This window comes from Fringilla coelebs (assembly GCF_963513975.1).
Source record: "Fringilla coelebs genome assembly, chromosome: 2".
Classification (NCBI taxonomy): Eukaryota; Metazoa; Chordata; class Aves; order Passeriformes; family Fringillidae; genus Fringilla; species Fringilla coelebs.
In genome coordinates this window covers 77,256,250-77,270,933 of record NC_140029.1, presented here as the reverse complement: position 1 = coordinate 77,270,933, position 14,684 = coordinate 77,256,250, and the positions used below count along the sequence as shown (strand labels likewise).

At 39.3% G+C, this 14,684-nt stretch overlaps 1 protein-coding gene across 1 annotated transcript in view; it reads right to left on the bottom strand.

Annotated features, from left to right (window-relative positions):
* Positions 1-14,684, bottom strand: part of TRPC6 (transient receptor potential cation channel subfamily C member 6) — a 74,134-nt gene that overhangs the window by 16,981 nt on the left and 42,469 nt on the right. Inside the window, exons 2-4 of the mRNA XM_084227071.1 lie at positions 10,886-11,660; positions 3,176-3,361; positions 1,166-1,330 (exon numbers count right to left, since the gene is read on the bottom strand). Of these exons, the coding sequence (XP_084083197.1) occupies positions 1,166-1,330; positions 3,176-3,361; positions 10,886-11,660 (1,126 nt within the window). The remainder of the gene's footprint in view (positions 1-1,165; positions 1,331-3,175; positions 3,362-10,885; positions 11,661-14,684) is intronic.

The following is a 14,684-nucleotide window of genomic DNA, read 5'->3' as shown; positions in this document are numbered from 1 at the left end:
CTATGAACAACTTAAAAAATAGTTTAGTGCAACACTTTAAAACCTGATAGTTCCATACAAGCTCACATGAGGTTGAACTTTTAGCAATTCTTTATTTTTGAGAGTGCCTGTGTTAATATTAAAAGTCTTAGCTTGTCCACTTAGTTGGCAGCTGCAGAAAAGTACTTTTTAATTTTAGACTGACTGCATTTGCATATCACAAATAAATCATTGAAGGAAAATAGCAAGAAGGTAAGTCACTGCTACAGCAGAAATTCAATTACTGAAATGTGTTGTATCAGGGCGTTTCAAGAGAAAATTATTCATAAAACCCCTGGTCATATTACCAAAAAGTGAAAATAATGCAACGCAATACAATGCAATGCAATTTTTATTGTCTAGATTGAAAGACATGAAAAAATATGGCAAAACATGAAAGGCTACAAAGTTCAACCTGCTAGAATTGTGGATCTCATACTGCAACATGTTGAACAATCCTTATAGGGGAGGCCATTTGTCCCTCTAACATACTTTCAAGGGAAATTTCCCATTAGTGTTCACTCAAAAGGGATACTGGCCCACTGAAACAGGGATTCAACACAAAGCTCAGCGAGGTCAGAAATTACAACCCCTCTTTATTGGACAGGCTTTCCATACTACCTATAAACCAAACCAGATATATTGGTAGCCCCTAATCCCTGCAAGTGAATGCAGGGCAGGTTGCGCAACTGCTCTGAAAACCTCACAAAATATGATGAATACTAGCACTGTCAGGACTTTTATAGAGTTATTTTTGATAATGAAAAAGAAAATTTCTTTTCAGGCAATTGGAATCAACGCACAGCTTGAACTAAGTTCACATCTGAATCAATGGAAAATGAGTATCCTCTGCCTCTGCCTGCTAAGGCAAGAACTAAATGAAAGCCTGTTTTACTGGTGTATAAAGCAGGATTTCCTCAATGTAACACTTGGTTGACCACTGTAACTTAGTTTACTTCCTATTGCAATGAACACATTTACCTGTCTTAATTACAATTGCGGAACGCGCAACCTTGCAGCCGTTCCATTCTAACTTGTTTTCAAAACAGCATGTTTCTGAAGTATTATACAAGTGTGTCTTTGTCACGCAGAAATTTACATGCTGAAGGATTTATTAGGAGGCCCTGAAAAGGCTTCCCAGGCTGACCTTGCTGCAAGGAGCAATCCAATAGGCCATGGAGAGGAAGGGCAGTCCGACTGCAACCGCGAGGACAACCAGGAATTTCACTGCCATCGTCTGCTGCCGCAAACCCGACAAATTCTCGTACCAAATAGAGAGGAGCTGCTGCTGGCAGTTTGGATGTGCTACAAACTAATAAAAAAAGAAGAGCACCAAAATGATACTGCTTTCAGAATAACTTCTCTTAAAATACAGCTATAGGAAGCGGATTAAGAATGCTGGAATAGTGAATATGCAGCTGAAATCCAAAGGAGCATAAAAACTATTTTGATGAGCCAAATCTCCAGCAAAATGGCATGTTGCCATCAGCAATAAATATTTTAACTTAAAAACTTATTTATTAACACTCTGTTCCATCACAAACTATTAATTTTATCTAAGGCTAATTTATCTGGGCAAACTCTATTTGTTTCTGACATTCATAATTTTAATTTTACTGCTTCAGAAATTCCAACACTTTGAGTCTTCTCTTCTGCAAAAAACACTACATAATCTTCACTTGGGAAAGAAATAATACATCCTATTTACACATAATTAACCCAGAAAATACCTTTTTTTCAGCTGGCATGAGAAAACAGCTGTCACATTTGTAGGAAATCAGATGAGGATTACTTATAACTTGGTTCTGGATCCATTTGGACAAACTGCAAAATTGAGAAGTCTGTCCTATAAGGCTCTTTGTGTCCTCTGGACAGTATAAGAAGCATCTTAAAAAGGTAGATGTTAAAAATTTGTAGATTCTTGTGCACTGTACATTTTAAACTCCAAATCTATAAATAAAATAAAAATTTACTTGAATGTAGTATTTTTTTCTAGATCCCTTCTCTATACTTAAAAAGATGACTGGCTGAAGTTACAAGAAATGTCTTTACTGAGATAAGAGAAAGTGTTGCAAGAAAGTTCACATGTGCAGAAGCACCAAGACTCAAACAGTAAGAAGGACTCGAGCTCAATGTAATCTGTTCTCTTCAACAGCTGTTCCAGCTCTCTTTAGTGACTGTGGCTTGGCAAGTGTTTTGCAGGTTGTGTTCATATACTGGTTCAGACAAAATGGGTTTTCGTCTTTTCTTCCCTGAATCAACACATAAATACACCTCACATATACATTTTTGTGTGTCCCACAGGGATGTGAACTCAATTTCTGCAAAAATTTAGGGTAACATGCTTTTGAAGTATACTTTTTTATCTGTCTCCTTGATCTTTGGCCGTACTAACTTCAAATCTCCCTGGTTGACACAGGTCACTTAGAATTTTACAACCTATATTATCCCAGACAAGTTTCCTGGGAAATTCCAATGTTTCTGCAGCTACAAACTCAGCTGCTTTCACTGAGCACTATTCAGATGGAGAGCAGAGTATTAAACTGTCAGTAGAAATGAAAGCAGGCCAAAGAAGGGCCAATCATTCCTGTAGCTGTCACGGCCTAAAGCCTGCTTTCTCCTGAACTAAGAACCACAGTACTAATATTCCTAGGCTGTGCTTCTGATCCCTCTGTACAGACACAAACACAGTTTCTGTGCAATTTCTCCAGCTTTTCTCAAATTCCTGAGTAAGACACAACAGCTTGACAAAAATCTGTATCAATACTTATTATGTAGTACACCAGAACTGATGTACGATTTTCCAGCTTTTATTTCATCTTACATTTTACCAGGCTTCAAAAGTAGTGCAAAATTTTTCCATCTTTTTTCTTTAAAAAACAGATTTAAAATAAAAATATGTATCAAAAACTTTTGCACATAGCTACACATTGTTTTAGAGTCATTTGCTCTCATGCCTATTGTGACCAGTATTCACCTTAAATATCTGCTTCTTGTTTATTTTGCAAGCAAGGATCCTTTAGATTGTAAAACCACTGTGCCCAAAGGGCCCAAATATTCATTTCAGCGTCACAGGCTACCAAAACATAAAATTTAACAAAAGCATAATTTTATACCACCATCATGACATGTCTGTTTGATCAACAGAATTGCTTACTTTTTTAACTTCGTACTTGATAGCGAGTTTTAGGCGGCTGAGGCTGGGACGACCATGCTCTCCATTATTATGGCTCATCTCTACATCACCATTCAGAATAGCTTCCACTTCTTCTGTATTTCTGCACAAATCAAGCAGTCCAACTACAAAATCTTTGCATTGCATAGACAGTTTCTTGTAATCATTCTAGAAAACAGAAGCGGAAAGAAAAAATCTTGGAGTTTAGATCCAACATGAGAGAAGAAATTCTACATTCCACCTACACCTCTGTGAACATGAATAGCTTCTTTGCATCTTCTTATGCTTTTTTTCCCCCTAAATGTTCAAGGAAGGGGATTCATCTCACCTTGATTGTTTTGCACATCTACATTATCCATTTTCACACTCAAGTCACTAGTCTAGACATGCTTTAGAGGAAATTAAAGTAGAAAAAAAAAACCAAAACACTTTCAGAAACATCGTATGACACATTTTAATGACCAATTGAAGCTGAGATGTATAGCACAGGGGAAATTTTTCTATTCACTGTTGCAGAAGTCTAGAAAAGACGTAGAAAATTGCACTGTAGAGATTTCAATTGGCCAGGATGAGCATCCTACGCAGAATACATCTAAAGAAATTCCCAACCTTCTTCAGAATTGCATAAATATACTGAAATTTCTAAGGCCTAGAATTATTCTTGCAAACTTTGTCTTTCCCCTTTTCCAGCCTCTATTCTAGCTTGCAAACACAAGGTTTGATTGCTGTTCTCCAGCAACACTGCCAGCAGTGGTACAGCTTGTGTGGTGATACTGCATCTCTGACTGCAGCTCTGCTCTAGCTCAAGGACCTCTCAAGAGACTTCAGCACATGGGCCATGATGTTGCTCTCCAACTGCAGCTTCAGTTGCTTACTGCTCTAGCTAACGAGTGTTGTCCTTGGGCACTCTTCTCCAAAAGACATAAGTCAAAACAGAAATCGGTATTTTGTTCGTTGCAATCTGCAGTTCATTAACCACTCCTTAAATGCAGCTGTGTTTGGGTCATAAAAGTTGGATATGGCTGGGAATTAGGTATAGATGTGCATCTAAAGCTAAAAAAAATCTCACAAGAGATTTAGTCACACATGTGTCAATGACTTCTGCTATTTTTGTGATTTCTGCTCATTTTAATGTCTTAAAAAGATGAAATTACTGTAGAATTTTTCCGAAACAAAAGAATGGAAGAAACCTCCAACCACCCCACACCACACAGGACTGCTCATGTAGTCTCTGTGGCATTTTCAAAGTAATTTTCTACAAATGCTTTTATTACATAGACACATTTCCCCCTCTTCCAGTCTGTTCTTCAGGGTATTTCCCCTTCTTCCACTCTTAGCCTCAAGTTAGCCCCTTCTCTTTAAATACTTCCTTCATACTAACTGCCATTGAATGCATCCAATACTTCATCCTAGAAGAGAATGAGAACGCAGGATACCCTAATTTCCTTGCTGAGGGCGTACTTCATGCATCTTTGTGCTTTATTACCCACATTACTACAATAACAGTTTAATACTTGGATATATTAAAGGATTGCATCCAAGTTTTACACTTCACTTTGCTTAGATGGATGCAAACATTCACAGACAAATATTTACAGACATCTACATAAAACTGCTAGTGATTTTTTAATAATATAACATAAACAAGGTAACTCAGATCTCTTATAAGAGCAAAAAGGCACTTCAATGCTATTTATCTACAAAGAAAACAGAAGCTAAATACTAAAAGTAATAATTTCCTGTCATTCTGAATAATTTATTATTGTATTATATGTTTTCTCTCCATTCAGATGAATAACAGGAGATTTTAACCAAAATCCTGACTTCTAGCACTACAGAAAGACATTTTTTGAGAGTAATATTTCACCTTCTATTTGGCTTTCATTTTTCTGCAGAAGCTAAGATTCACTATTCAGTATTTTTAACACATGAATTTTCTCTTCCAAATAAAAGGAAAATTGGCCATTTCAAACTCACAGACAAAGGAGAAACATAGAGGCAACTACCCACCCTTGTATGATTAAGTACTAACTCTTCCAAACTGATATTTGACCCTTGAATACCAATATAAAAAAACCAAATAACTTTCAATAAACATAAGAACAATATCATTTGACCTTCATGAAGCATTGTAATATATTAGTATGTGTATTTTTACTGGTAGAAGATAGGTACATGCATTCACACTCACACACACTCTTCACCAGTATTGTCCAGCTTAAGTGACTGACAGGGGACATGGAGCTTCAAAACTGTATGTGAGGAGACCACTACTCTACAGGGGAATTATCCCTTCTGAATTTAGGTTTGTACACAGTACCACAGTATATATTAGCGCCCCATAAATTCATCCGTAATATCCATCAGTTTATTTTCTCACCTGCAAATGCAATAAAACATTTGCCCATCCCATGAAATACTGGCACAGCTGTGACCAGTGGTGGTAGCCGAGGTGAAAAGTTCTCGGCAGTCGGGTTGTGGCAAACGAGTTTTGGGAAATTGAACATTGCCCATCCCTGCCTCCACCTCTGCTGTGGCACAGGCAAAGTCAGCTGAAGGCAGAACAAAAATGAAATTACAGCAAAAATGATTGATACACCCTTCAATGCGTCTCTGCCACACACACACACAAAGGTCCCCCTCCCTGGGTCGCACATGTCTCCTACCATTTATGTGAGCCAAGGGAATGGAGCAATTTGTTTGGCTGAACTTAGTTTCAAAACTGGACAAAGGCATGGGTAATGAGTTCTCCTTTACTGCATGTTGAAAACGTAGTGATTTTAAAAAAGCCCACTCCTGAGAAACTTTAGATGGTAGTTAGAGACTAAGTTACCCGTGGAGGCTCTAAAAAGAATCAGCACTGAATTCTGCAGTAAAGCATGTGTGCTTTACTGTCTGCATGTGACAACATTGGCTCAGGGCTCCTCAGCAGTTTAGGGAAAACACAAATTGTGCCAAATTTCACAACACCAAGGATGAGGGAGGAGTACTAGCTGCTCCCACCTGCAGAAGGGAGGTGATGATTTGTGGTGAGCACTGTGGGGGATGAGGAACTAGATGAGGAACAGAGTGAGAGTGGCACTGCTTACCGGAGTCACCTGCCCTTAATGTGGCAAACTGTCTTGGGGTGCCAAGTAAAGGAGCAAGCAGGCTCCCCCCACTCTGAAAACCTCAGCTGACCATGCCCTGCTTTACCTCTGACCATGCACATGAGACCGCAGCCAGGAGACCAGGAGAGCATCACTACAGCTGCATCTCCCAGAAGAAAGAGTCTTTTTTCACACAGTCCCTGTGACCAGTCACAGGCTCCTGCTGCCCCCCTGACTGTGCCTGGAATGAGAAAGCTCTCAGGATGCAGGATGACACTGAGCCCCATGGATGGGATGGAGCAGTGCTCCACACCATGTCCTGGCTCTGCTCGGTGAACTGAACAAGATCAGAAATATGGATACTGCTATACTAGAACTTAGGATTTCAAAGTGGGATGTAATGTTGAATTTAGGTGCCACAGCAGGTAGCTAAATACATTATTTCCCTTTCAAAGGTGGCCCTTACACTTTCAGTGCTTCACTCCTTCTCTAACAAGTGATGTTACTTTTTCTTCAGGAAAGCTGACAATAGCTTAGTGAAAGCTGTAGTGAAGATGGGGGTCCCATTTCTGTAATGGGGATTGTATAAATGAAAAAAAAAACCAAACCAAAAAAATCCTTCAGAAAATTAAACTTTTGAGATGGTAAATTGAATTTCACTTCTCATCAGAAAAGCAAATTCGGACAATCTTATTGGGGGGATTACTTTACAGCAAACAGTAATATATCTATGTTTAACTCGAAAACACATTTTCCATTTCATCCCTTTAAACAATAAACCTGTCAGCTGCTGTTATAGTTGCAGTGGACTTTATAATAAATGCTAATCTTATCCATTTTGAACAGCACTGGGCCACAACTGTCCCTTTCAAAACTTCAGGCCACATCTCTGCAGAACAACATTTGTCATTTATCATCTACATCTTTATGCATATAGTAAAGAAATTAGCTCTTAGGTGGGCAAACCACTGAGATGACAGAAAATATGAACACCATCTCCATAAATAAAAAAATTCTGTATAATATCAAACTTTGTAAAGCTGCACACCAAGCCATGTCCTGCACTTGCACTGAGGCAATCCCAAGCGCAAGCATGGGCTGGGCAGAGAACAGACCAAGAAAAACCAAGGGAAGTAGTACTGGGAGTGCTGTGGATGAAAAACTCAACATGAACCTTCCAGTACCTAAAGGGGATCCAAGAGAGCGGGAGAGGGACTTCAGAAAAAGGCCAGGCAGGACAGGACCAGAGCCAATGCCATTAAGCCAGAGGAACATAGGTTTAGACTACATATTAGGAAAACATTCTTTACTTTAAGAGTGGAAAGGCAGTGGAATAGGTTGTCCTTAGAGGACTTTCCATCCCTGGAGATGTACAAGACCAGGTTAGGTGTGGGTCTGAGTAACCTGGTCTAACCCTGGCAGTGAGGTTGGAACTAAATGACTTTTAAGGTCACTTACAACCTTAACCATTCCATGGTTCTATGACACAAAACTAAATTAAATGGTCCTCAGAAATACCTGAAGATTTCAGAATTACTTAGGAAGCTTGAATTAGCTATTTGTTTGGTACAGAAATATTTCTACGCTGTGCTTTACATGTCTATCCAGTTATTCTTCCTTCAGAAGTAATCTACTTTTTTCTGCTTTTACTCCTAATAAAGTATTTTTCTCCAAAACACTCTTAAATACTGCAACATTTTTAATACATGCAAGAAAATGCATGTAATGCTGGATGACACTACTGCATAGGTTTATTCCGGAATAAGAAAGGGGTTTATTCCAGAGAATAATGGTTTCCCCTGACTGTGGCATTTCCTATTTTGTATGAATCACAGTTTCATGGCCAGTGTTCTCTCTAATATTAGAAGAGAGAAGCAATTTATAGGACAATCATAAAACAACCAGCATCACAATTTAGCACTGATCCTTCCTATTGCCTCTGAGGAAGACCTGGAAATTATCTGTGTCACTGGCTGCTGTAGGCAACCACTTGAAAGTTTCCCTGCTACCATATCCTATCAGCACTATAAAATAGGTGACACTACAAAATGGTGTGTTACCAGAAAGCGCAGTTTTAATTTAGGTCAGATTTGAAATACTTTGAATGGCTCAGGCTAACCCTAGGTGGAGCTAAAGATTTGCCACATCCAGCAAACCTATGTCCTAAAAATAGACTTGTTTTGATTACACTAACACACATAAAGCATTTTTGCCAAACCCACACTTATAGGCAGTGACCACACTCTCCAAATAATTGTAGCAAACTCCTGAAATAAAGCAAGGGTAACATTTTTTTAGATTACTTGCTGCAACCAGGGATATAAGCCTGCAGAGTGCAAACAAGCCCAGACTCAGTAGAGCTGACAGCCTCCATTCCTTGTAACTTTTACACACCTGTACTGCCTCCACTGAACTTAAGGCAGGGTATTTTGCAGTCAAGTCTCTGGCCTGTCTAGATATTGTAAATATCACTGCTTATCGATAGTGTAAATGTCAAGTCTCATAAATTCAGTTATAAAAGTACTTCACAGTCTTTAACATTTATCCAGAACCACTACATGGTTTGAGTATCTGTAAAAACATTCCCAAAAGACCTTATGTTGCCAGCTGCCCGCTCCTGGTGAAACCTTAAATTATTGGAGAGTTAAATTTCCGCACTGCCTTGTGCTTGTGCTCCTCAGTGTTCCTATTCCACTCCACTCTATCCAAGGAGTATGCATATTCCCAGCAGAACCTGGATGATTAATGCCCAGCAGTATGGAGCTGCTTTGTCTCTCATCTAATCTCCTGTTTCTGCTGAGGGACAGTATCCAAAATCTGTTAAAATTCTTTGTACAACACTACACTAGAAGTGAAGCTGTCATTTTGCAGAGAGCAACTGAGACAAAGGAGGATCTGGAAAAACAGAAGTCATCAAAGAAGGACCTCCTCATGGCACTTCAGAGCTGGCTGCAGAAGCTTGTTCTGTGACCCAGGCTACTTGGGTTCTCCCTTGTGTGCTCCATTCCCTGCCTGGTGGTGCCATGGACAGGTACTGTCCTCCCACTCATCTCACTGATTGTGCTCTGTAGCATCTGAAGGGCACCTCTTGCTGGCTGCTCCAGATGATGAGTTTACTTATCCTTATAATAATCATAGCTTATGTCATTCCAACTGTGGTAAAGGGATCTACACAGTTCCTACAAATCAGGCATGCTATTTAGCTCAACATAGCGGTGAACTTAACCGGCTGCACTTATGGTTTATGGAAAATGGTTTTTAGGTCTGTTCTAAATTTACTCTGCTTTAAGTTAATCAAGTCCTTTTGTTGCCATCAGCAGCTGCTAAAGAGAAAGAAGTATCTGGTTTCAATACTCTTCACTGAACTGCACATGAAATCAGTGGATGAAATCTCAGCCCACTGAGATCCTAAATGTTTCTGCCAGGCACTTCATGGAGCAGATATTCATTCTCTCCAATAATCTCAAATGGTCCTCCCAGCATTTTGGTTTTTTCTCCTTCCCTCCAACTTCAGCAGTTCAGCTGCCATTTTTAAGATCATCTTGTACATTTCTCTTATTTTCCCTCTCTAGTTTCTTATAATAGACTGGTGCCACCTATGAGCACAAGTCCAGGGGAATTCATTCAGAACTGCAGCACCTCAGCTCAGGTTGGCCGAGTAGAGACAGCTTCACAGTTTTGTGAACTGTACCACTGCCAAGATTATTGTTAAATATTGATCACGATAACTTCAAACACTTGCTAACACAATGTTGGAAGTTATTCGGATACAGCTTTGGAAGGATGTTGATCTCCTGCTAGTGAGTCTATATATATTGCTCTGTCACAAGAGCATCTGCTCTTGACAGGGTCCCATGAGGCAAACCCATGCTAAGTGATTTTTGCTAACCCAGGTCATAAATAACATTGGCAATGTTTGCACAAGGCCTGACTTTGCATCTACTGACAGATAAAACCTTACATTCCTACTGCCTTAACTCATGCTTCAGGAGTCTATGCAGCCTGGGTCTCAACTATTAATATTTTTTTTCAAAAACAAGCATTTATGAAATACAAACATTTTTGTGTAACACTGAAAAAGCCTTTTAACTCTACAGAGTTTACATATAACTAAGCACAAAAAAGTAAGAAAGAGGAAGAAGTGAACAGAAATACCAGAATAGTACATTAAAAAAGGGGGACATTTATTTAGAATCCTCCTCATGAAGGAATGCAATACACTGTAAGTATGAAAGCTTCAAGTCCAAATACAAGAAACTAAAGAGAATGCACGAGGGTTTGATAGAATCATGCAACTTGTCTGTCATAAGTGACTGAAATGTTCCACTTTAGTCTCCTCTTTCCCCTGCCCTAAACCAGCTTCAGCCATGGGTTTGAAGGGCCTCCTTCACTCTCCTGCCTGGTAAGAAGTAGAAGATAAGTTCATTGGCACATTCTACGTAAGCAGCATGAATTACAGCCAGCACACAACAACAAGTCATTCACAAAGATTTAAATCTTCCACTCACTAAAAAACTGCATCTTTTCCCACATTATATTGCTGATTTATGAGGGATAAAGTTTGCAGTTCCGTGTCTGCCAGCATCAGCGTCCCTCTACTCACCTTGAACTCTTTTTCAATGTTGGCAAGCACGGCCAGCTCATTGCTGAGCTCTAAGGCAGTCATGACAGGGTCTTCACTGGACAAAGACAGGTAAGCAGGGCTGGCCAGACCTTTGTAGGCGTTGATCCTGGACCTGGAATGGCTGAAAGAGTCATGCTTTTGTTTCTGGTTGCACTCGCTGCACTTGCAGAAGTAGTCGTGCGGCCGGTCGATGCGCGCGCCCTTCCGCAGCAGGGTGTGCACGATCTCGTACTCGTGGCAGTGGGCCGCCAGGATGATGGGCGTCACGTCGTGCGAGAACCGCGTGCCGTCCTCGTCGTAGGCGTAGAAGTCGTCGTGCTGCAGCTCCGACTGGCTGGGGCTCAGAGCCAGCCTCTTGCCCTCGGCAAACGCGGGGTGGCTCAGGATGGCCTCCACTATCCGAACGTAGCCCTTGCTAATGGCCAACAGCAAGGCGTCCCCCACCCGGGCCAGGTTCTCCTTCTTCAGCAGCAGCTCGGTGATCTCCAGGTGCTCGTTGGCCACCGCCAGCTGCAAGGCGTTCTGTCCCATGTAGTCCACGCAGTTGACGTTGAGCGAGGGACATTCCTCCAGCATTTTGCGAACCACCGGGATGTTTCCATACTCGGCGGCGTCCAGGAAGCGCTCCTCCTCCAGGGAAAGGCTGGTGGAGTGGTCATTGAACATGTAGGCTGGCCCCCGGCTGGCCTGCCTCCTGCCCTTCTCCCGCAGAATGGTCTGTCGCCGCAGGGCCAGTCTGTTCTCGCTGCCCCGGCTGTGTGCACACAGAGAGATTGTTAGTTCTGCTTTATGCGAGGGCATTTTGAATAATAATTAATAAAAATATTCTAGTTCTTTATCTGCTGCGTATTTTGAATGCAGCACGGACACCAGAAACCCTGCCTTCGATGATTTTGTAACCACTGTTACTACAAAACCTGAGAATCAGTAGCCAGCTACGTTTTATTTCAAGAAGAAAAAGCTGTCATCAATCATCATTTAAAACTACACTTTTTTTCCTTATTTGTCCTCCCAGCTCAGAGTGAGAATAAGCCACAGTGTGGAAGGAGTCAGCAGTCATGGGATGGGAAGTGAGGGATTGCTCAGGACAGCAGGGCACACAAAGATGGAAAATGTCTCAACTCCCTTCTGTTTCAAAAAAGCAGTCAGGCTGACTTCCCTCGCTCTTACTGTCCCTACCTCAGCAACCATCTAACTTATATTTTGGTTCTGGTTTCTCCTCTTCACCCTGCTGATGTTTTTCTGACATCTATAATGGAGTGCTCAGGCATAACTGAATCTGGACAAGATAAAAGCACATCAAATACATTGTACGACATCTCCTACATCCCATCGCTGCCATTCTTTTCATTATTACCTTCTAGAATCTTGATATGCTATTTATTCCTTCACTCAGGGTCTTGCCAACAAATCCTGCTAATTCTTGATTCATGATAGCTCTGAAATGTTGTTCAGTTTGCTACTACTGAAATCCTCAGCCATTTCCAACCATAATTATTAAATTATTATTAATAATTATTATATTAATTATTAATATCAATTAATAATAATAATATTAATAATAATTAATAATTATTAAATTAATCATTAATAATTTTTTAGTTATTATTATAAAGTACACATGGCAAGCTTAAGTTTTCTGAGAAATGTTACAAAATATGCTACATTCTCTTTAAAATTAAGGAAATCCAATTCACTAATTCTATCTTATGTTTTCAGCCTATTAAGATTCCAATCTTCAATATAAATTAAATTGCAAATAATTTTCTCTTCTAGAATTACTCTGCTAAACTACATAATATTCCCCACAACTTCATCTTTTTTCTTTATTGAATAGTAGCTTAATTATTCTTTACATACATATGCTCAAATACACTTCACTACATTCAGTGTTTCCCACAAAAAATAACCATAAGCAACATTTTATTCATTAAATATTAATGAATATGAATTTAAATTTTGGTTAAAAAGAGGGATTCAAAATTTCTTCATAAAAACTAATATTACAAGGTATTATTTATTCTAGGTTGTTTAGATTTAGCTTTAGTATAAATTTCCTTTCTGCTTCTCGCCTTCTCTGTTCTAGAGACATAGTCTTGTGCAGCACTGGAAGTACTTGAAATTGCCAAAGTTTTAAATATAAAAGGACCATTTTTCTGCAAGGTAATAATAGGTATGGAATGTGGAATATATCACAACTGACAACAGTAACTATTAATTATAATTATTAGTTTCATTATTTTATATTTTAATAAATAACTATTCAGAATTGCTAGTAGGGAAGCACAAAATATTTAAATCAAGCAGAGAAATGTTTAGTTTTATGTTTAAATTCATTTTGAAAGCAAACTTTTTTCCTAGTGATAAATGAGGATCCTATGAACTGTGAAATGTAGCTCTGAAAAAAAACGATATAAGCTTTATTTTGTATTTATCCTAGTTTTCCTGAGTATGTGTTGAATTTTGTAAGCTTGCTGTATTTTCACAATGCAGTGTGTTCCTGTGACATCACATTTGCAGGATGTCTGAAAAGCAGTGCAAAGTTTTCATATACATTTCCTATTGATTTGTTCTTTTGTACCAGAGAAGGTCCTTAGCAATGTGAGGCTTTACCCTACATTTAAGGTAAACTGACCTGGGCTTCAATTTAACCAACCAGACACAGAGTCCTGAGACCTGGCATCCAAGGATGCAGAGGGAGAAATCATGGCAGGGTTGCTCTCTACCATCTTTTAAGTGCACCATGTTTTCCAACTTTCTTAGCTTCACACTGGCTTCTCAGTTTGAGTAAGCTGATTATTTAAATGCAGTAGTTCCCCATCTATCTGGAACTGCTTCTTTCTTCGGTTCAGCAACCAATTACTGTTGAACGTAATTTAAATAATTTATACTGAAGTTATTTCACAGAAGGACAGAATCATTTAGGTTGGAATAGACTTCCTAGATCATCAAGTCCAACTTTTGACTGATCACTACCTTGTCAACTAGACCAAAGCACTATCAAGCACCAAGTGACTGCACCACCTCCCTGGGCAGTCCTTTTTGATGCTTAACAACCCCTCCCATGAAGAAATTCTTCCAGATGTCCAACTTGAGCCTCCTCTGAACAGATAATAAACAGATAATAACTTCAACTCATAAAAAATCAGAATATATTTTTTAAACTTCTTCCAAACAATAAAGATGTGTTCAGCGTAGATTCAAATCTTAGTTAAATTGTCAATAACAACATCATTGGTATAAAATACGTATCTTTATGTGCCCTGCAAAACTAACCCAGTATGAAATTATTTTGTTAATATTTGATCCTTGAACAAGGAAATAGACCCTTCAACAGAATCTTGGTCATTATTTTTTTCCTGAGATGATTAACTCACCCAATATAATGCTTGTGGGGACAGATCTTACTGTTTAAAACTGAGGCAAAAGAAGCATTGAGTACCTCAGCCTCATCTGAGTCCTTTGTCACTGGGTCCACCAGCAAAATCAGTCTGTGGTGGTGAACTGACACAGCCCACAGCCAAAAACTGCCGTTCATTAAACACTTCCTCTTCCATTTTTCAAATAAGGGAAAGAGATTCTATTTCTACTCTAGCAATACATTCAGTATGGTTTATCAAAGCAAAGGGTAATCATTGCAGTGAAGAATACTTCGAATTAGTGTCATTGTCTAGTACCACTTCCTCTTTCCTTGCCTGCATTTAGAAGAAAATCATTGCTTAAATGGGATATTAAATACATACATTCCTTATACAGTAGCTCATCAACTGAATTAGAA